Source organism: Cyprinus carpio, chromosome B23, assembly GCF_018340385.1.
Source record: "Cyprinus carpio isolate SPL01 chromosome B23, ASM1834038v1, whole genome shotgun sequence".
NCBI classification, from domain to species: domain Eukaryota; kingdom Metazoa; phylum Chordata; class Actinopteri; order Cypriniformes; family Cyprinidae; genus Cyprinus; species Cyprinus carpio.
Window position 1 is genome coordinate 13,765,835 of NC_056619.1, and position 22,460 is coordinate 13,788,294.

General features: G+C 36.4%; 2 protein-coding genes across 3 annotated transcripts; both read left to right on the plus strand.

The window, feature by feature from the left end:
• The first annotated feature begins 764 nt into the window (after nucleotides 1-764).
• Nucleotides 765-12,760, plus strand: igsf21b (immunoglobin superfamily, member 21b). The gene is made up of 10 exons (XM_019072313.2): nucleotides 765-1,540; nucleotides 5,703-5,815; nucleotides 6,661-6,782; nucleotides 6,909-7,027; nucleotides 8,016-8,131; nucleotides 8,274-8,754; nucleotides 9,836-9,936; nucleotides 10,441-10,633; nucleotides 11,845-11,883; nucleotides 11,967-12,760. Exons 1-10 carry the CDS (start codon nucleotides 1,483-1,485, stop codon nucleotides 12,041-12,043), a joined length of 1,419 nt encoding a protein of 472 aa, XP_018927858.1. The 5' UTR covers nucleotides 765-1,482; the 3' UTR covers nucleotides 12,044-12,760.
• Nucleotides 12,761-13,106: 346 nt separating this feature from the next.
• On the plus strand, nucleotides 13,107-20,727 carry LOC109055081 (short-chain dehydrogenase/reductase 3). Of its 2 annotated transcripts, none has more exons than XM_042750697.1 (6): nucleotides 13,107-13,605; nucleotides 16,597-16,740; nucleotides 17,750-17,869; nucleotides 18,627-18,865; nucleotides 18,951-19,076; nucleotides 19,223-20,727. In XM_042750697.1, exons 1-6 carry the CDS (start codon nucleotides 13,408-13,410, stop codon nucleotides 19,305-19,307), a joined length of 912 nt encoding a protein of 303 aa, XP_042606631.1. In that variant the 5' UTR covers nucleotides 13,107-13,407; the 3' UTR covers nucleotides 19,308-20,727. The 2 variants fall into 2 exon arrangements, with proteins under 2 accessions (XP_042606631.1, XP_018927859.1); XM_019072314.2 differs by lacking the exon at nucleotides 13,107-13,605 and adding an exon at nucleotides 14,024-14,280.
• Nucleotides 20,728-22,460: the final 1,733 nt, after the last annotated feature.

Here is a 22,460-nt window from a genome sequence, read left to right on the forward strand (position 1 = left end):
TGTATAATAATTTTGTGCTATTCCTGTTGTTTTTCAAGTAAATGACATGATGCGTTTAATTCATTCTCAAATGCATAATGCTAGGTTGTTACTGAATATAAAAGCTATTATGTTTGCTGAAGAGAAACTCTGGTTTACTTTGAGTGATGTTTTTCCTTTATGACAGTAAGTTACTTTTGTGTTGTGATTGGTAAGGAGCCTCATTTAGTTTGAGGAGCTGTTAACTATGCTAACATCAAAGGTTTCTAATTAGAGATGTTTGCTTTGTGTCTAGTGGGAAATCAAGAATCTCATTATTGCTAATTGAAGGACTTGATCAAGATAATGCCCCTCCTTTGTAAAACTTAAATAGAAGCACAATGTTCATACCTCTGTGACTATGGAGGATGTGAAAATTACGGTACTTACTTATAATACAATATGTGTTGAGTTAAGATGCTCTGTAAAGAAAACAAATACTATTCAATTTATGGTAAAAAATAGCAAGTGTAGTTTCAAGTATATTGCTACCTATTTACAATTCATAACCATTATTTTTTTTATATATAACTGTAATATATGACCCTGAAATAAACAGAAGCATAACACCCCTGATGTATTTAACTATTTAAATAAAACATTTGAAAAACAAATTAAAATTCTGTCACACAGGAGCTTATCATTTTAAAATCCACAAAAATCATACTTTGTACTCATTATTATTATTATTATTATTATTATTATTATTATTATTATTATTATTTTATAGTGTGTAAGCAATTAACAAGTTTTTCCAACCACATTTTTACATTACAATCTCTATATTTTTTACAATGTGGCTTGTGCTTCACTTCTCTGTGTGAAAAGAAAAGAAAAGAAAAACTGCTGAGAGAGACAGAGGGAAAAAAATAACCCAGTTTCTGTGGAAAAATGTCTGACCTGCTCCTCTATGATCACAATATACTGAGGGGCATCTAAATGTCAAGTACCCATTTGTATTGTGTTTTTGTGTGAGTGCCAAAAACTGACAATCCATCCATTTGGCTTTCTATAGCGTAGCAGTATACTGTGCATTAAAAATGCATGTATATTAGTAAACCGCATAATTTTTTCACTTGTCCCCATTAATAAAAAACATACAATTTTTCAGGAAACACAAAAACGTTTTTATACTAACCTTAATATGTAAATAACGTAGCATTAAGTGTTTTTCCCTGGCAGTCGTTTGTTCAGATTGCTCGAGGTTACTGAGCGAGTGTGAGTGAGAGTTAATGACTGCGCGCGCACGAGAGAATGAATTCATTCAAATCTGTTGCTCTGGTGAATCTCCGCCCGAGAGATGCTGCTTCTGCTCCCTTAGAAGGACACCATGAGAAATCACAGGCAGAATCGCGACGAGTTACTCAGTATTTCAGCTTTGTACGGAGGATGACATTAACATAATATTAAGATGGAATACTGACACTCTTGCGGCACTGACTGATATTAAATAACGCAAAAGAGATGAGTATAATTACTTTATCTTTGCTCCTGTATGCTGACCTACTGGATTTCGTTATAGGTAAGTTTTACTTGAATTATGTATGATTTGAGCTGTCAGCTGTTTAGAGAACAGCCGTAAATGTCATACCATACTGATATTTTCTCTGCACTTACAAGTCGCGCTTTGGACTGAATGTATAGTCTATATGTCTTTACTTACATTTTGGTAGGCTAATACCAAACCGCCTAAAGCACATCTGCACTATACATTTACAGCCTCAGGCTATTCTGTTCCACAATATATGAATGCAGTACTGATTGAATGATTTCTAGATTGAGGTGGCTTGTCCTTTAAACCCAGGTGCACTTGTTTAATGTTTTTGATGGGTGGTTATTTTGAGGATGAACCTTAATCTTTTGTCCTGACCCAGTTTTATGAGGGGTTATCTGCACTCTGAAACAATTAAAGGTCATTGATTGCAGAACAGTAGTGCAGGGATATCTACAGTTAAGAGCAAGCAAATATATAATATTATGTAATGAGTATTTTTTTATTTGAGGGTGAGTAGAGTTCATTTTTTCTTTTATGCCTATGCATGCATAGAGAGACAGAGCGCTTGTTCTTGACATAAATCAGTAATTGCATCCATCAAACTCTTTACTGTAACTCAATAATGCTGCCTAGCATCATGTCATGTCTCCTTCCCTTGAGTTGAGCACTAAATGTCACCGGTCAGATCATATTAGGGGTCCAGAAGCTTTGAATAGTGCACCATTCGCCGTGTTTCTTTATTTGTAATCATAGATATGTGATTTAAGCCTTATGTGTTTTGCTTTGGTTCTCAAGTCTTTTCAACAGATGTCATATTCAAGTTTTATCATGATGCATATAGCATAAATTTTGGACTTTTATTTAATAAGGCTGACAGAATTAATAATGATACTGTTTAGTAAAGGTCATGATTTACAGCAAAGATTGGTGCAAATTGTAAAGGTTTAAGAATGAGTCATTAAGAACCAATATTGATCGGACGTTAATGTAAATATGGGTATGAAGAAAGAATACACGTCTCCTTAGAATATATGGTGACCTAGCTATCAGTGTTTAACTGATGTCATTGATTATTTCTGATAAATTTCTCCACTGTTTCAGACTGTATAATTCATTAATCATATTTAAAGATAACACAAATGCCTTCTTGTGAGTACACTAGACATCTTTAATACACTCTAACCTTTGATATGCTTTTATGCATGTTTATATAATCAAACAGATTACTGAAATCATCACAGTGGCCCAACTAATCCTTAAACATCACCATTAACATTTCTAACCAACTTTGACATTTGACCAGAGATTGATTTTCTGTGATTCCCAAGATTATTGCAGTCTATAAAAGGTGCTTATGTGGTGTGGGACTGTCATAAACCCTCAAAATTGACATGGTCTCCACTCACTAAGCCTCCTAAAGGACACTCTGCAGCATTTGCTCAGTAAATGACGGTATGAAGAAGTGTGTGTTTGAGGGTCATGGGACATTCCCAGTGTCCTGTGCTGCATGTGGGGCAGCCTACAGAATCACTTGGTTGATGGAGAAAATACCATGGATTATGAAAAGAAGAAAAACACACACACACACACACACACACACACTGAAAAAAATAATCCATTCACTGACGTCACAGTTAAAAAAGCCAATACGGTGGAGCAGTGGGATTTTGTAGGTCAGTGAATTTGTGACAGATTATAGGCCGATTGCCTCCCACTCTGATGCCTGTGTTCGGTACATGGTGACTGTTTCAATGGAACTGCAGCACTCAGCAAGACACGGCTGCTTTTCACGGTTGTTCAAGATACGAAGGCGTTTCATGCTTTCTGTCTGATGTTGGTAAAAATTGGAGTAACAATTGTAAACTAAGTCCTTTCACTTTATTAGGACGGGGACACAGCTCTGGCAGCACTGATGGCTGGAAGACTTGGAAGAGATTAAATATAGATTTAGATCTTGAAGCATCAAACTAAACAAAGAATTCATCTTTGCGACAACCATTATGTAATACTGTAATGCGCTAAACAATGTGTGTGTGTAGCATATTTCAAATCCATTCTAAACAGATGGGTGTTTGATTTATAGTGTAGCATTCATCAGTCTTTCCAGGATTTTGCGATTCTGGGATCACTGAATTTATTGCAAAATCAAACAAAATCCGCAATTTTCGCAAGAGCTTGCAAATTTTCAAAATTGCCGCAGATTTTCCGCAAATTTTGGGATTAGACACGTCCCGTGACGTCATCGCAACACACATTAGGTCAAAGAAAGGTTTCAAAAATGGAATGAACAGCCTTGCGTTCTCTTCATGACTGATTTATAGTCTATTTAGCTTTGTTTTGTTTTTTTTGATTATGCAGTATTTATAGTAGATATTGCATTGTGTCTAGAGTTTTGAAAAATGAGATGAAGTTTCTATTATTAGTGCAAAAATGATTGTAAAATAAACTGTAGTATTTTAGTAGATTTTGCATTGCTTTGTTTTTTGTTGTTTTTTAAGTTTTGTTTCATTCACTTCTTTAAACTTTTTTATCACTTTACAGTTTTTTATTTTTCGTAGCTGTGTTTCTATTGTTTAGTTTTGTTTTTTTTTTGTTTATTTTTTTTTTTTTTTTTGTTTTTTGTTTTGTTTTTTTTTTTATTTTTTTTTTTTTTTGCTTCTTTTACTGTTATTTTGCTTTGCTTTGTGTTTTGTTATTGTTTCTTTTACTGTTATTTTGCTTTGCTTTGTGTTTTGTTAATTTTAGTATATTAAATCTGAAAGTGCACCATGTATAAAGTTATTGTCTCTCAAAACAAAGAGTCTGCTCTGAATCATTGAAAGGAGTCGTTTTTAAAACGAATCCTAAGCCATTTCATATCGACTTCAACAGGAAGAATTAGTATATTGCCCACCCTCCCGGGAAAAATTCATTCTTTGCCACTAGGTGCCGCTTTTGGAGCGGTAAAAATAGCTGTTTCCCTGTAATGCTATACCCAAAGCAGAACTGCGCTCACAAACACTGCTTTATCAGGCATTACAGGCATGATGTAATGAAAATGAGACCAATTGGACCAATCACTGCAGATTAGCATCACGCAAAGGAGGGGTTTGGACAAATGAATCTGTAAACAAATTTTTTTGGAGTCTTTGGACAAATACGGTAAAAAATGAATGCATAAGACAATGAAAGTGTTTTTTGATCTTGCATGCATGTCAACCTGTTGTTGTGGACTCCCAAAACCAAAATATGAACCTTTCATAATAGGGACACTTTCAATTAAATTTTGTCATTTCATCAGAGAGGTACAATAAATTATAATTTATGATAGGTGTGAGGTATTGAGTGTTTGTTGTTTTTTGTTTTATTTTTTTTTTTTGTTTTTTTTTTTTTTTTTTGTTTGTTTTGTTTTTTACTTTTTTATCATAAGAAGTAAGAGTAACTCAAAAGTGCAAAAGAATGATTGAAATTAGGACCATTGCCTGAAATATAATTATTGATTTTAGGTCAGCTTTTCTGGATCAATAATGTTCTGGTTTGTTGAATAATGGATAATCAAGGATACACATCACGTATGTGCTGATTAAAGTCTGTTATTCATAATTTATTTTATAAGTTTATTTTTATAGAGTAATTTACTTTGGTTTTTGGTTCTATTTAGTTTTTTTATGCTTTTTATTTTTTTGTTGTTTTTTGTTGTTGTTGTTGTTTTTTTTAAATAAAGTTAATGCTAATATGTCTGTAATACAGACATTGTTTTTGTTCTGGATCAATGTCATTACAAGCAGAGTTGGTTGAATAATGGATAATCAGGTATACCTGTCAGGTATGTGCCGATGAAAGTCTGTTATTTCTTGCTGTGAGGAGATTAAAAATGAATGAAACAGCAGACTTCTCACAACATCCATTAATATTGGTTTTTGCAATCATGCTTTTTGATCTGAAATATTCACAACTTGGATCAAGAGCTCATTATATGCTATAATTTCGCTGTCATTGCAGTATGACCTCTCTTGGGGGAGGTTTATATTGCGTTCTTCAAAAGCACTCCATTTTGCTAACTTATGACTTAATGAGTTCAGAAATGAGGAGAGCACTGTAATTTTGCCAGGACTCGTCGCTGGTAATTTGAATGGGATTTTAAAGGAGGGCTGTGCAATTTGAGGGTGTAATAATGCATTCAGAAAGTGACACTGCTATCTTTTTCCAGGTTATTTAACAGTCACCATTGAGCCTCTCCCTCCTGTGGTTATGGGGGACACAGTGACTTTGAAGTGCAATTTCAGGACGGATGGCAACTTACGAGAGATTGTGTGGTTTCGGGTAAGTGGGGTCCGAGCTTTTTCTTTGCATGATACGCTTTTTATTTCAGCATCCTGGAAAAAAATAATCACTTGTTTTTCAGTGTGCTAGTTTTTGTGCCTTTTCAGACTCTTTTAGTTGGTAAACTGACATTGTGAGAACAGAAGCTGTCAAAAATATGAAAATATACTCAGGATTAAGAGTGAACGGCTCAGTGATTTTAGGACAAGCTGTTTTCATTTTGTCGTCACACAGAGCCAAAAGTGTGGCAGGATTGATGATCCAACGGATAAAACATTCAATTAAAACACATCAGTATGCCAATATATTTCCATGACATTTTAAAAAAGACTCTTGCACATAATTTCCAATAAATCATATGTTTATTTGATTACTTAGAAAATCATAAATTATTTATATCTGCATCTATCCCCCTACACTGGAAATAATACAAACTATTTAAAATGTATAGACAACAAAACATCAAACCATTTTGTTTATTTTTAAAAATTAAGTATTTGACACCAACTGGTAAAAACTTATACTTTATCTTAAAAGCAATGAATTTGCTTTGAATCTAAAAGTCTGCCAGGTGCATAACTGCAAATGTGGTTGTCAGATGTTAATGGATCTTGTCCATACTGTAGTTAATAAGATGACTTTATACATGCACTAAAAACCACTTTGACATCAATTGGTTAAAACTGGCTCCGAAAAATAAAGCTATTTCTGAACTTACAAGAACATTTATCAGAATTATTGCAATTAATCAATCATTTACTTTAAGTAGAAAACATGTAAATGCTATTTTTTTTTTTACTTTCTTTTACCCAGTACATGATAGTATATTGTTATTTTTTTCAAAGGTGATGGAAGGTGGAACATCAAAACAGAAAATTTTTACCTACGACGCCATGTACAACACCAATTTTTCTCACATGGAGGACTTCCGCAGACGAGAGGACCTTGTTTACCAGTCAACTGTCAGGTTATAGTTATATCCAGCAGAGCGCAGTTTATAGTGGATATTACTTGGCTTTCCTCTCGGCATGCACAGTGCTATTTTTATGACTGCTGTTATGTGTTTAGACAGATTGTTCCTCACTGTTTTCAGGCTCCCTGAGGTTCAGATGGAAGATGATGGACCATATGAATGCCATGTGGGGATCTATGACAGGGCATCTAGAGAGAAGGTGGTCTTGGCATCTGGGAGTATCACTCTTAATGTCATGTGTAAGTTCTAGTTATAAACCATTATACACAATTTCTACATTGAGGCATTGTATGTGGTCAAAAAAATGCAGGGATTTGCTTTAGTATCTGGTTGGCTCAACAAAATCCATTATATTCTGTTATTAACTGCCATAGTTCTTCTAAAAATCATGTTCTTTCAAACCTGTATGACTTTTTTTCTTTTGGGTACAAACTTTGGGCCCAACTGACATTCATTGTATTGACAAAAATATCTTCATTTGTGTTCCACACAAGAAAGAGGTTTGGAAGAACATGAGAAAGAGTCAAATATAGCAGAATTTTTATTTTTGTGTGAACTATGTCTGTAACCTCTGAAAAAAGAAAAACATTTAAGTGCACTTTTCTGTAATTTGAAAGGATTTTCTGTAAATGTAATAATGATAATGGAAATTTCATGATTAACTACTTGATAAAGATGCTTATTTTGATTGAGCAGTGTTTTAGCCTAATAATATAATAACAGTGTGTACTGGATATCTTTTCGGTATCAAAACCAGGACAATATTTTAAATTCTCAGTCTCTTTCTTTAACAGCTTGTGCAAGTTCCTACATGCTCATAAAGTCTGGGAATATTCAGCAGGGTATTCATGCAATTTCCCTCTGCATGCACTTGTAAATTAATACATTTCAATCAGATGTAATATGCCATGACATGTAAGTAAGATACAAGCTAGAGTTCATTTCATGGCAGCTAAGAAATCATCAGAAAGATTTCACATGGATTACTGACTTAAAACAAGAGATTTTGCGATATAAATCTTGCCTATACTAATGCACTTTGCTTATAAACTGAAAGCTCATTAAATGAGGATCTCCTGGCTTGCGGTCGAAACACAAAAGTGCCCTTGAGGGAAAGATACTAATAATTACTTTGAATGCTGCACTGTCCTCTCTGCTTATCTCTTTGATTTGCTGGTGGGAAGCTATTGATTTATAATGAGTTTTCAATGTCTTTGTTTTTCTCAGCTCCACCAAAATCAATATCTGTTGAGGCAGCAAATCAGCCAGCTCGATTCAGTCGCTACGAGGCTCAAAATTTCACGCTTGTTTGCATTGTAACTGGAGGAAAACCTGCCCCCGTGGTTAGTAGAAGAATTAAAAACAAGCTCTAAATTAAAACCTAAATAAAGACGGACATGTACAAAGCAGAGGTTATTTAAATGGAAATGTGTTTCTTTGCCGTTCAGTTGTAACTTTTCGTAATTATTTCTTCACCAAATTCAGGTGTACTTCAAGAGGGATGGAGAACTTATTGAAGTCCATCCTTTCACGTCTACTGAGAAAGTGGAAAACAGAGGCTTGCTCGCTGCCGTGGATAACCAGCCGCTTATCAGTCGAGAACTGGATGATACAAAAGTGCAGAAGTCTCTTTCTTACCTGGGCCCTTACAGCGAGCCGGTGCGTCTGGATAAGGACCGGCCCCAGCGCAGTTACACATCCGGAACCCCTGGTCAAGAGGAAGCCAGTCCCACCACAGAGGTCATCCCAGAGACTGTGATCAGCCGCGAGTTTCCCCGCTGGGTGCTGAGCTCAAGCCCGATGTATTATTTCAACCATACGCAGTCTGAGCTTCATGACGGTACTTTGGAGGTCCAAGCAATGCTGACCTGGCACTTGAACCCACAGCTGGACAATGAGGCTCTGTTCACCTGTGAAGTCAAGCACCCTGCTCTTTCCATGCCCATGAAGGCAGAGGTTACGCTCTGTGAGTGACACTTTATATATATTACCAAATACAGTTAGCCCACACCACAGCAACTGTATAATGATAAAGGCACAGAGAAACGATATCGTTGGAATCAGTTTCAGAAAGATTTTTTCCAGCTGATAAACAAAGTAAAACAGATAAACAGACGATATTGTCCACTGGTGTGGACGCTAATATATTTGTCTTTATTGTTATCATTCTTGGTATGTTTATTGTTGTCTTTCTTTATTTTTTTTATTGGTCTAAAAATATATTTTTAAGTAGCTGGGGTATATTTTTAGCAATAGCCAAAAAACTTTGTATGGGTCAAAATTATCTATTTTTCTTTTATGCCAAAATATTATTAGGACAAAGAACATTTTCCATGAAGATATTTTGTAAATTTCCTAGCGTAAATATAGCAAAACTTAATTTTTGATTAGTAATATGCATTGCTAAGAATTCATTTGGACAAATTCAAAGGCGATTTTCTCATTATTTAGAATTTTTTGCACCCTTAGATTCCAGATTTTCAAATAGTTGTATCTCAAATATTGTCTGATCCTTATAAACCATACATCAATGGAAAGCTTATTTATTCAGCTTTCAGATGATGTATAAATCTCATATTTTCATTATGTTTGCTCCTCTTTCCTGTTTTTACATTTAGATTACCTTTACTTTAATGTCAGCATTTACTTAATCTTCAAATTTAGCAACACTATTAAATGCAATCTTTAGCAAATTGCAAAATGAATATCCATTTTTCATACTGTACATAATTTTGTGATACCTAAATTCACTTTAAAATGATTGATTTTAGTTATTGGTCTTTTTTTTTTTTATAAATTAAAAAAAATATATATATATATATATTTATATATATATAAAATTAGTTTTTATTCATCCATTTGATTATTATTTTTTTTTTTTACATTTTTGGGACCCCCATCCTAACAGTCAGTTCCAAGAAGAAATACAAAATGTATGTGTGTGTGTGTATATATATATATATATATATATGTATGTAAATGGAAGACCTTGACTCTCTGCCTCTTCTGATATAATGACAGCACTTTTACTTCTCACTGTTTACAAGCTGCTCCAAAAGGCCCGAAACTCTCTGTGGCACCAAGCAGAGCAAAAGTGGGAGACACGGTTCGCATCAAAGTGGAGGGATTCCAAATGGGGCCCAAAGCGGTACAATCATGAAAGAAGAAATGTTTCTAGTATATAAAGTGGTGCAAAATAATTATTAGCAAACAATGCAATTTAACAGCAGCAGTGATTCATGTTTTTGTCTCAGCACAATATGCCTACTCTAATTTGAATGCATGGCAACAGCAATGGCTAATGTTTTACATTATAATGCCTACCAATGTCTTTCGGAAATGTTGAACTAAATAATTAAGTTGCTTTTGATAATTTATAGTGTACCTTAAATGTCTCTGAGAGCTTCTTTTGAAAACTGTTTAATATTCTCTTCAAGTACAAAATATATGAGCAAATGAATACTGCCAGTGGTGTTTAGCAAATGTATATAAATGATTAAAAAGAGTCTCCCTAGCAACTCCTCATAAATATTTTAGCTTTGTTTGTAATGTTTCACACTTGCATGGCGAAAGATATCAACTATATACTCTCTGGGGGGTATAACCATGCTAAGTGTTTTAAATTAATATTTTGGTTTTCTTTTTGCTACAGACCAAAGTGTTTCCAGAGCCTCTGTTCATATGGACACGTGTGGGAGGACCTCTGCTGGATGGAAGTGAAGAGAGATTTGGGAAAGTACTGGTTCTGGAGAGAGTCCCAGCTGAGCTCAACGGATCCATGTATCGCTGCACGGTCCAAAACCCACTGGGATCTACCAACACTCACACCCGCCTCATAGTATTTGGTCAGTATACTAGAAAATGCATCACAAATAATTCAAGTGGTCTTAGATGCCTCATACTGTTCAGTTTCTACCTAAGATGTGTCTGCTTCACAATGCTGGATCCACATCTGATGCTCAGAGTGACTTTATCCAGCACTCGCAGACATTAAAATGTTCAGTCAATTCCCAAACATCCTTATTTCTCACAGTATTTTGTTTGTACTCAGTAATTAAATGACCCATACTGTTTAGTGAGATATAATCGCAGTAAGCTGTTTATTTTCAAAAGACATCACAGTGTTTGATCAGTAGGCAAAAAACACACACAAAAAACAGTGCACACATAGTGTATGGTAAGTACTAGCATGCATAACTTTTTATGGACTTAAAGTTACACTCAGTAATGTTGTTGCTCATTAACGTTTTCTTTTTCGGAGTGTCTATTTACACTAAGTGCAAATACCCGCCTTGTTGGCAGAGGCTTTTTACATGAATTCCACCCACCATCGTGTGATTGGGGCAGTCAACACTATAAAAGACGCATGACAAATATCAAGGCCAATAGCATAGCTCATAAAGTGTGTGCTTTTTGATGTGATCGACCCGGGTTCGAATCCTTTTTTCTCCCTTTTTGAATCTCATATCACATTGGAAAGGGATTTATTTTAAATAAAAATGAAGGAAATAATCAAAAAGTTGAAATCAAGTATCGGTTATGAGTCCCAATAAGGTGAGCATCCATTTAATAATTTCAATTAAAATTATAATTTCCACTCAATATGTTATTATTGCGTACTTTCAATACTTTCGTATTGCTGCTTTCACTTAGTGTAAATAGAATTCATTGGTATTTGCACTTAGTGTAAATATCATCAATTCCTAAGAAAATATGCTATTTTCACTTAGTGTAAATAAGCCGCTATTACAATAGAACCCTGTAGTGCTAAAATACTAACTTATTATTTTATTTCATTTTTTTGGCCTGCAAAAATCCCTTCAGCACAATGGCTGAATGCAAATAGAGCAATATCAAAATCAAGTAGAGCATTAGTAACTGCAAACTCATTTTTTTGTGATGGTGCATCTGTACTACTACAGTAAGTGACTGTAAAGGTCCATGATGACCAGAATATTAGCAAGTTCAACATAACCAAACTACCGAGTGCATCTTTAAGGTTACATATTTCTATGCTTTTTTTTACGGTTTAACTAAAGTTTATATTTTTTAACAGAAAATCCCAGGATGAAGAAGCAGACCAAACAACTGAACAGTAAGACACAAAAACATCCTACACATGACATATCCAACAGTATTGTAGATAAACTCTCACCATGACTGTTAAATAATTTTCAGTTGGCGATTCTGCTGGAGATATGCTTGGGCCCTCACTGATGTTGCTGCTGTGGTCATTGACTCTGGAGTTAACATGAACACTATGGGATGCGCTTTCCATTAGTACCCTCTCTGATACTCGGTCAGCTCCTCTGCCATCTCTCTCGCTGTCCAGCAGCTACGCTATAATCCAGGACTGAGACTGCTGCAGAGAAATATGTGCTCAGAATGAGAACGATAAGCTCAACCCTCCCTGACCACCCCAACCATGTGACAGCGATTCAGATCAGTTTGTTCCGCACCTGTTTTGTCACAATACAGTGACATATTCATGCTTTGACTTCATTTTCTACATTGTATTTGTGCACAGCTGTGTTGTAGAAAAGGATTAGAGTGAAGTGGAATGGGACGGCCCACATAGCCTACAGATAATCCTGGACATACATTACAGCTTTCATCATTCTAAACAGCTTACTGTAATGTCATTTCATTAATGTTGTTCTTTATATCCGAGCTGTTGAGTGCAAAATCATTTACTTGACTTCCTGGCTGAAGCTATTGAATGTTGAGAATGAGATTCACCTACTGCATATGACCTCTAGATGACGGTATAGATCTTCAGACCTTACACCTTTTTTTTATGCATAAAATGTCCATAGACCATTTTGGCTGGTGTGTACTGAGAAGTTCCTCAAGCAGTTATATAAAGCATTTATACTTCAATATCTCTGCAAAGCAACGTTATTATCTCTGCAGCGAACAAGGTGTGTTGCTACACGTGATACAGAATAATTAAAAGCAACTTTTGAAATTAATTTTTATTTTCATTCTTCAGTTTGTACAAAATGTAAATGGTGGCGTGACCGAGAACGTTCCCTGTAAGCTGTAGAACTCGATTTTTCCGAGTGCGCATTTGGATTCTTGCTAGTGAGATTAACTTTTTTTTCAATCATTATAATTGATTTTTATTAAGCAAATAAAATGCTAAAACAAAGAGTATCGCAGCAGTTTATACGATGAGCCCATTTAAGTCTTTAACAGTGATCAACATGACTTCGCGTATAATGAGAGGATAACAGTGTAGCATAAATTATGAATAAATGTTTTACTAATTTTTTCTCTCAATCTTCCGTCCCGCCTCTTGAGATAAAGCGCACGGAGACTGGCTGATATTATACCGTTCTCCAGGCGCGATGCGCGTTATGAGAAAGAGAGAGAGAGAGAGTCAGTCTCACGTGTGACAGTTCTTCATTCCTAGGTAGGCAAGACATTTGGCAAGCTGATGACCTGCTCGCACTTTAAGGGACTTTCTTCTTACAGACCAGGAGAGCTGGACGCGTTTCCAGTTACTCAGAGAACTCCAGCGTGCCTTTTGACAGCTGACAAGTGACAAGCACGTTCGCTTCTTGCGAGCTTGTTTTATTCCGCAAACTCGATAGAAAGATCGGACTGTCTGAAAGTCATGATGGAGATGAAGGTGCTGGGATGCGCGTTGCTTTTTCCTCTCCAGATCTTCTTTTGCTTATTGAGGGCGATCGTGCGCTTCTTTACGCGCCAGAAGCGCAGAGATCTGGGCACTGATGTGGTCCTCATCACTGGAGGTGGAAGAGGAATCGGCCGTCACCTGGCTAAAGAGTTTGCCAAACAAGGAGCAAGAAAGGTAGGGCTGCGTTAGCGTTTTTATTCGGTGAAACGCAATTCATTACGGTTATCTATTCACATGCTCTTTGTAATAATAATAAAAAAGAGTGCTTTCCATTTCAGTCTTGATCAAGGACCGCATATAGAAAATAAATTTGAGCTTTTTAAAGAAGTTTTAAAAGTCTTTTAAAAAAATAAATATATTAGTATTAGTATGTAGGCTAATGTATTGTGAAATGTAACTTAAAGTTCCCAATCTGAGGTTAGTCTCGCGCAACACAAATTGGTGTTTGTGTTGATGTATTGTGATTTTTAATTTAGAGTTCCCAATATTAGGGTAATTTAAAGTTCTGTGATATATTTGCATAGACATATAATAAAATGAAACATAACAAGACTATTTATCGACGTAACCCCGCCGTAACGGAGAGCGCGCAAGCGGCGTACCGTTGTTATGGTTACCTCATCTGGCGAACGCCGCTCTGTTCGTTAGCGTCTGCAGGTATTTGGCGACAGGTAAAAATACGCCCTGTTTCTAATATCACTTTCAAAATTGCTCACTTGCTGACATGGATTAAGTTATAAAAATTCGCAGCACTCCTACAATACTCAGACACAGGGCCTGTGTTTCAAAGTAAGAAAGAGACATAGAAAAGGAGTCAGCTCAGATCTATGTATCTAGAAACTTCCAAATGTGAGTAGGACATTTTTCTGTTACATAATTGATCGACTTGTTTATTATTTCAGCATTACTGACAACCAAACAAAACCAGTAAGGGTTGTGTTTATCTGATTTATTCACATTGCAGTAAACACACCTTTTTGGGTTATGTAAATACACTTTGAAATGTCTGAGTCTGTCCTGATGGGGCACAGTATGGTTTTCCAGTCAGCGCAGTCAACAGAAGGTAGTGACCTGTTGCTGCCCTCATCTGAAGCCCTGAGTTCTGTTTCATATTCCTCCTGCACACAAACACAGGTGTTTCCTAAGCCTTTATGTCTTTACAATTGCCCAACAATGGGCTGCTGACAGGCACGGCTGTTTTGTTGAACTCAAATCATGTGTGACTCTTCAACCTTCCAGAGAAGTTCAAGCTCCCCAGTCATACATGATGAACTGTCACTAAATCATCTTGTTTATTATGCTTATTGTTAATGAATATAAAACTGATTTATACTTACTATATCGCTCTTCCCAAGAATAGAGTAACACCAGTAAAAGCACAAGCATTAAGTGTCAGGTATACATTAATGATACTGTGGGTGTGAGGGAGTGAAAGTGTACGTCCTGCATTCGTGTGTGTGAATGTGCACCCAACATGTGTAGGTGAGTGAATGGATCAATTGCAAGGGGGTGTAGTAGGCAGAGAAGCACCTTGCAGATTGGTTACCACAACCAAGTTCATTGGCAGGTCAGCCAGATTTGCAGAGCAGGGCTGGTGATGTCATTTGTGTTATTGTGTGGGCTGCTTACAGCTGAATCCCAGAGGAACAGAATCAAACGGAAAGCCAACGGAGCTGAAGCTGTGTATGAAAGTCAAGTCGAGCAGACACAAGTTAGGCCTCCTCAATTAAATATTGATCAAATATGTGTTTTATTTCCCTAAGAGAGGATTGAAATAGGATAAAAAAAACTTTCACATCTTTTCCTTATAATCTACTGCATTAGTCTGTGAGTTTAGAAACCCTGAACAGCATTAAAATATTCTCAAATATACATTTATAATTATGAAGTTCTACAAAGTTTATGTAAACGATGAAGGATGAGGTATAAAGGTGGGAAGGTAAAGGTGAATAGAGGCTGGCACTCACATACTCCCAGCTGGGCTTTGGCCCATGCCTGACCCCTCTGGGCCAGCACTAATGAGGGGGCGTTAGGCTGCCCCTGCCCATGTCTCCCGGTGGCTCTGTTGCATGAACTTTTACTGATAATGGGACACTCACCATGTGCTGTTTGTGACATTAGGTGGGACATGAGTCAGGCAGTATGTCACATGAGAAAGCACATCTGTTTGCTTGCTTGCCCTATTTCACTCTGTCCAACTCAAAATTATATTTTAATTAAAGAAAATTAAGCCAATTTTAGTACTATTACTATTTTTTTCTTTTTTTTATCACAATGTTACTATATATTGTCCTACGTAGGGTTGTGGGGATAATGGAGCCTCTCCAAAATCTCAAACCATAGGCAAGGAAACACCCTGGATGGATAGTTTTATTTTATTTTATTTTATTTTCCAGTTGTCCTATGTAAGGTTACCAGAGATGCTGGAGCATTTTCCTGGCAAGCATTACATTTAATTTGAAATTAAATTAAATTAAATTAAATCAAAATTTTTTTTATTTTTTTATTTTATTTTATTTTATTTTATTTTACAGTTGTCCTATGTAGGGTTGCCAGAGATTCTGGAGCATTTTCCTGGCATGCATTAAATTAAATTAAATTAAATTTTATTTTATTTTGTTTTGTACTGTCACAATGCAAAAAAATAAAATAAAAATTGGGGTGACCCGGACATGTTCTTGACAGGTTATGTGAGATTCCCTCACACTAATGCTCTCCCTTGAGAGGCTTTGAATACTGAAGGGTTCCTCAGAAGGTCAGAACATGTGACTGTTTTATGTGTGTATGTTTGTTTATGAGGTGGATTGAGATTGACAGGATGGGGAGGGGATGGACTCATCCTTGTGTTCATTACCTCTCTCTGACCTTGCTGAGTGATGGATCTAATAGCCAGAGAGTTAACCGGTCTACACAGCCTGACCCTGTCCTCTATCACTCTCACTGGCTCTCCCTAAACCTTGTGTACAATGATAAGGAAATACTTCATTCAGTAACTCCTTAGAGAGCTCAACCTATACATCAATGTGTAGCAATCATGCATAATACATCACAGAGTTGGAGAGAGTTGCCCCTTTGCTTACAATGTAAAAACACCTTCTGTTGTCTTGAAAAGTGTAAATGATGTTCTGCATTTACTTTACACCAATCATGCCTTTCCTCCCTCAGGTGATTTTGTGGGGGCGCACAGAGAAATGTTTAAAAGAGACATGTGAGGAGATCTCCATGACTGGAACAGAGTGCCATTACTTTGTGTGCGACGTGGGCAACAGAGAGGAAGTGTACCAGCAGGCCAAAGTGCTCAGGGAAAAGGTATATTTAAACCCTTCATGCCTTGTCTCAAGAGATCAAAAAAGATATTTTAGCCAAAAGGACTTAACATAGAGTGACCCTGTCTTAAACAGCTAGTCCTGTGGCTTTTGCTTAGATACATCCATCCACAAGACTGTAAGGTGTCTTATTTGCCATTTTAGGTTTCAGAAAGGTGCTCCCTAGCACCCTCTTTGTGGCTGCTAAGGTCTAGGCTAGCGATTTTCAAGTATTTTAATGCTGAAGACTCCCATTCTGAATATAGGCTAGTGCTTTCTTGTGTGTGGGACCCTTGTTCATGTTGATTTCTAAATTAAATAATTGCATTATTTATATAATTTATATTTATTTTACATAATGTTACAATAATGTTTGTTTCATTTTATTTTTACATTATTTTATTATATTTTTTCTGCATTGGTATCAGTTTGGGAAAGATTTTTTCCTAATTTAAACAATAGCCGTCTTTAAATGAGTTTTTTTTTTTTTTTTTACTATTTTTATGAGTTTCTTTGGTATCTATTGTGGTACCATGTTAAATTAAACAATATTGGTATCAGTTTGGGAAAGATTTTTTCTTAAACAAGGCACAAAATCACTTTGACAGACTTTTAAATTAAATGTTCCCTCCTGATGGAATGACCTGCCCAACTCAATCCAAGCATCTTCAAGAATCGGCTAAAAACACATCTCTTCCATCTTTATTTGGCCCTCTAACTCTAGCACTCTATTCTTCTTTTAAATTAAATGTTCCCTGACTTGCACTCTATTCATTTACTGACTGCTAAATGACTAAATGTAAATGTAATAATTTATATTATAAAAAACGTATTTTATATATATATATATATATATATATATATATATTTATATATATATGGCATCTATTTGTAAGTCGCGTTGGATAAAAGCATCTATTGTATCTTTTCTTTTCCTTGGAACCAAAATATAAAATTTTACTTATCCACACAGTAAATTTTACACTAAATGGATGCGATGTGGTCTCACACAGGTCGGGGATGTCACCATTCTTGTCAATAATGCAGCTGTTGTCCATGGAAAAAGTCTTATGGACAGTGACGATGACGCACTCCTGAAAACCCAGCACATAAACACACTTGGACAGTTCTGGGTAAGAGACTAATCAATATCTTAACTTATTCACTGCTCGCATGATTGTCAATTTATTGTAGTGCAGTAACCGTGCTTTGAACCTAACATGAACTCTAGATACTCCTTTGTGTTTTGCAGAACATTTTTCAGTTACTTAACGTTAAGTCACTTGGCATGCTGTAATTCTTGGAAGCGTTCCTCATCATTTAAGCATGTTTTTGCCAAGAGAGAAAAAGTAACACCGCATTCCTCACATAGAAGAGTCAGAGACAAAAATACAAGAGAGATTCACAAACAAAAGCGAATGGTACTTAAAGAACTGGTGGAATAGTTAAAGTTAAACATTTCAAAGAAAATGGACTGTTTGGAAGATCTAGGCTACACACAGTCATGCTTTTTAGGACACATTCATAGTCAATGAGAATAAGAGCTGATCATCAGAGACTTTAGCTGCAGTAGTAGCTCACGCAGAGTATTGCTGTAATATATTGTTGCTCTAATCTCAAACACATGGCGTTTTCTGAATGCCAGTTTTACATAGAGTTTTGCAGAGGAGCCATCATCTGACTTGAGATCAAACACTGATTGTGGGCTCATATTTCTGCTGAGCCGGTCAAATATGCTTGTTGACTTTCACCAAAGGTAGTCTAGAGAATACTAGACAATTAACACATTCCTGACCCCGAAGTTCTGAAGCTTTCATTGTTATTGTTGGATTTTCCAGAAGATGGTTGAGGGAACAGAACAATGTGTAATTGTGTCTGTCTCCCCCACAGACCACGAAAGCATTTCTGCCTCGCATGCTGGAGCTCTGCAACGGCCACGTGGTGTGCATTAACTCCATTCTCTCCCTCTCCTCCATCCCTGGAGCCATCGACTACTGCACGTCCAAGGCCTCGTCTTATGCCTTCATGGAAAGCCTGACGCTAGGCCTGCTGGACTGTCCAGGAGTGGGCTGCACCACGGTGCTTCCCTTCCATACTGACACAGAGATGTTCCAGGGCATGAGAGTTAGGTAATGAGCTGCTGGTGCTTATAAACATTAAGACCTAGTTGAAATTCAAAAAAGTGGTCCCTCATTCAATGAATTCATGTTTTAGGTTCCCTAAGCTGTTTCCTCCTCTGAATCCTGAGATGGTGGCCGAACGCACTGTAGAAGCTGTAAAGACCAACACTGCGTTTGTTGTTCTGCCATGGACAATGCACTTTCTTGTCATCCTTAAGAGGTGAGATTATCACTGTTGTAGGAATCAGAGCAGAATAACATATTTTTATTCACAATTCATTATTTCATAAAAAATTATTCATTATTCTATGCATTATATATTACATATTTCAATTGACTGCACATAACTTCTTGATTTCTTCACAGTCTTTTGCCCCAGTCTGCCCTGGAAGAGATCCATAAGTTTTCAGGAAGCTACACCTGTATGAACACATTCAAAGGACGGACTTAAACTTAGAAGCAATGTGACTGTGAAAAATCCTCAAAACCTATTTTTTAATGCAAAGCAAGCACTACGTCCAGGAACACCAATCAGTTGCTTTGTGGACGCAAATAAATGAATAAATAAATAAATAAAGACTGTGAAAGGGATATTGGGAACAGCATGTCAAGATGGCTTGTTTTCCCAGGAACTGTTATGTCTGCGAGTTTTATGTGGATAAATTTGGATTTGTTGCCCTATACTGGACTGCACACAGGCATGTAGGTGAATGTGTTCTTTAGATATTGTGATAGTAAGGAGCACAGACTGTCACAGTTAAAGGGATAGTTCACCCAAAAATGAAAATTACCCCATGATTTACTCACCCTCAAGCCATCCTAGGTGTATATGACTTATACAATTACAGTTTTATTTAAAAATGTCCTGATTCTTCCAAGCTTTATAATGGCAGTGAATGGTGCTTGAGATTTTGAAGCCCAAAAAAGTGCATCCATCCATCATAAAAAGTGCTCCACACTCCTCCGGGAGATTAATAAAGGCCTTTTGAAGCAAATCAATATGTTTGTGTAAGAATTTATGGTTTATAAAGTTTTAAATATGGAACATTTTCTTACACAAACATATCGATTTGCTTCAGAAGGCCTTTATTAACCTCCCGGAGCAGTGTGGAGCACTTTCTATGATGGCTGGATGCACTTCATTTGGCTTCAGAATCTCAAGCAACATTCATTATAATTATATTTTTATAAAGATTGGAAAAACCAAGACATTTTTTAATGTAACTCCATTTGTATTCGTCTGAAAGAAGAAAGTCATATACACCTAGGCTGGAGGGTGAGTAAACCTGGGGTAAATTTAATTTTTGGTTGAACTATCACTTTAATAATGAAATGGTTCTTACAATGCTCTGAGGTTTTCATAAGGGCCTGTTTGCCCTTGTAAGGTGTGACTTGGGAGTTTTATAGATTTTCACTGATTTTAAGAACATTTTTGTAACAAAAGTCAAAGTCAAGTCTTCTACCACATACGGCAAATGTATATATTTTTTCAAATATTTATATTTTTTTAAGTTGCTAATATAAAATATATTTACATAAACATTAAATTGCAATAAGTTTTTGCTGTTTTCTCATTTATCTTTTGGCCATTTTATATATTTCAATCCAAATGTAATACTGTCCAAAACATATATTTAAGATTGGAAGTGTATCTTCTTTCTCAAAGTATATTTTGTAATCTATTTTGGTTGAAACTAAATATTTTTTTGAATTTAAGCAGTTCTGTTTACCACATATATTGGAAATATATTTTGGCCAGGAAAAAAAATGTATATTTTTTTGCCGTATGGGACTTGTTTAAAGTAATTCCAGCATGTCTATCTTCATATTACTGTCAACTTCAAATAAACGGTATTTGAGCTTAAAAAAAACCATGGTGAGTGTTATTCTGTGGGTGTTCATGTTGGTTTGAAAACAGGGAAGTGTCAGTCCCTGGCAGTGTGCTTGTTCTGTCTCTGCCAAAACTCACAGGCATTTCATGGTCAGCATTCCACCGCTGCAGGCCAGCCAATCGTGAGCTCATTGTGGGCAGGGTTGTCATAACACTAACTCCCCTAAACAGGAAAGCACACTGGAGAGGGGTCAGCCACTGGAAGGCTAATAGATGAATCTAGAACTTGTCATTTTATTCAGCTTTGTCACTCACACCTAGCTGAACGGTTGATGTTCGCTGTCGATGCAGCTGTATCGCACCAAACAGATGGGTAGGTAATGCAGTGCCTGTTCACAATTTTCTCCTATGCCTCGATTTGCCAAATTGGATGCGAGATCTAAGACTGTGTAACCTCATAAAATCAAATCTACAGGCAGATGTTTTTTTCTTTCGGCGTCTCTCCCTCAAATTTTTTCCATGCGGTGCATCCCTGCTGCAGTATTAGAAGACAATAGAGTGTTATCAAAGCACACTGGGGACTGAAACTGACATATAACAGGCACGAAGCAGCTATTGCAATTATGTGATTACCAGTTCACATCACATTCTTCATTCTACACTCTGCTGTTATTTTGTGGCTGAAAGGAAAGGTACTTTCTGATAAACTATATAAAATAAATAATGTACGCTGTGGGAATAATCACCAAAAATGTTGTATAACACAAATGACAAAAACTGAAGAATGAGTCTTGGCATGTCTAACGGCAATGATGGACACTGTTGAGAGTGGGATCAGGACATGAAACTGTGTCATGGAGTGCATGTGTGTTGGAGAAGTCAGCTCAAATCTCAGGGGGTGAGTTCAGAGCAAGGTTAGCCAAATAGTAGATAAATCTGAGTAGGTTGTTGGACAGACAGCTCACCCTGTGATGAACCCTTTGCCCAGGAAAAAGAACTGCTTAATGTGACCCAGCACAGGTGGAAAAGAAGTAGAAATGGGTAACGTAGGCCTACTAGAATTGGTAGGGCACATGGTAACTTGTCTCTATTGTAACAGATAACTTCAGGGATGTTGAACATATGCCATTAGCTTTCACAGGTTTGTGAGATCATATCTGAACCAGATTTTGTCAGACTGGTCTGTGTTACCACATATTGTACTTGTTTGTTTGAACCCATGTGTTTCTTATGACAGTATCTCATTAACAAAAGCACGCTTACGTCTATGTGGTGCATGAATGCTAAATGATAGCAATAGTATTGTCCTTTTCAATGTTATTCATCCAAGCAGGGCAGGGTTGTGTGGCCACTGCACATCCATCTTTAACTAATGAGTGTGTCAACCTGAGGTACATCACACTGTCAGTCAAGAAGAAGAATGTGGACAGTCCCTGCATCCCAATGTGCATATCCACCCTAACTGCCCTAAATAGTATTGAAAAGTACTAATGGAATTTAGGATGGATAGTATGCACAATAGGACACAGGCAAAGTGTTTGAAAATGCAGCCGTTTAACTAAAAGAATCCTCTTTTAAAAATTAAATGTTACAGAAAACTTGTGTATAATGCCAGAGTTTTTTATCTCATTTTATACGTTTTGATATATTTAAATCACTGTTTTACTGACAACTAAAATTTACCTTTATAAGCAAATGATCGTTTCTTACATCTCGCAGTAACAAACATCGTCAACTAACCAGTACGCGGCTTCGCGCCGTATTTGTACTGAG

Coding starts and splice junctions, on each gene's coding strand:
- LOC109055081 (XM_042750697.1), top strand. CDS start 13,408: ATGATGGAGATGAAGGTGCTGGGATGCGCGTTGCTTTTTCCTCTCCAG. Junction 13,606..16,596: donor CCAAACAAGGAGCAAGAAAG/GTAGGGCTGCGT, acceptor TTCCTCCCTCAG/GTGATTTTGTGGGGGCGCAC. Junction 16,741..17,749: donor CCAAAGTGCTCAGGGAAAAG/GTATATTTAAAC, acceptor GGTCTCACACAG/GTCGGGGATGTCACCATTCT.
- igsf21b (XM_019072313.2), top strand. CDS start 1,483: ATGAGTATAATTACTTTATCTTTGCTCCTGTATGCTGACCTACTGGAT. Junction 1,541..5,702: donor CCTACTGGATTTCGTTATAG/GTAAGTTTTACT, acceptor ATCTTTTTCCAG/GTTATTTAACAGTCACCATT. Junction 7,028..8,015: donor TATCACTCTTAATGTCATGT/GTAAGTTCTAGT, acceptor TGTTTTTCTCAG/CTCCACCAAAATCAATATCT.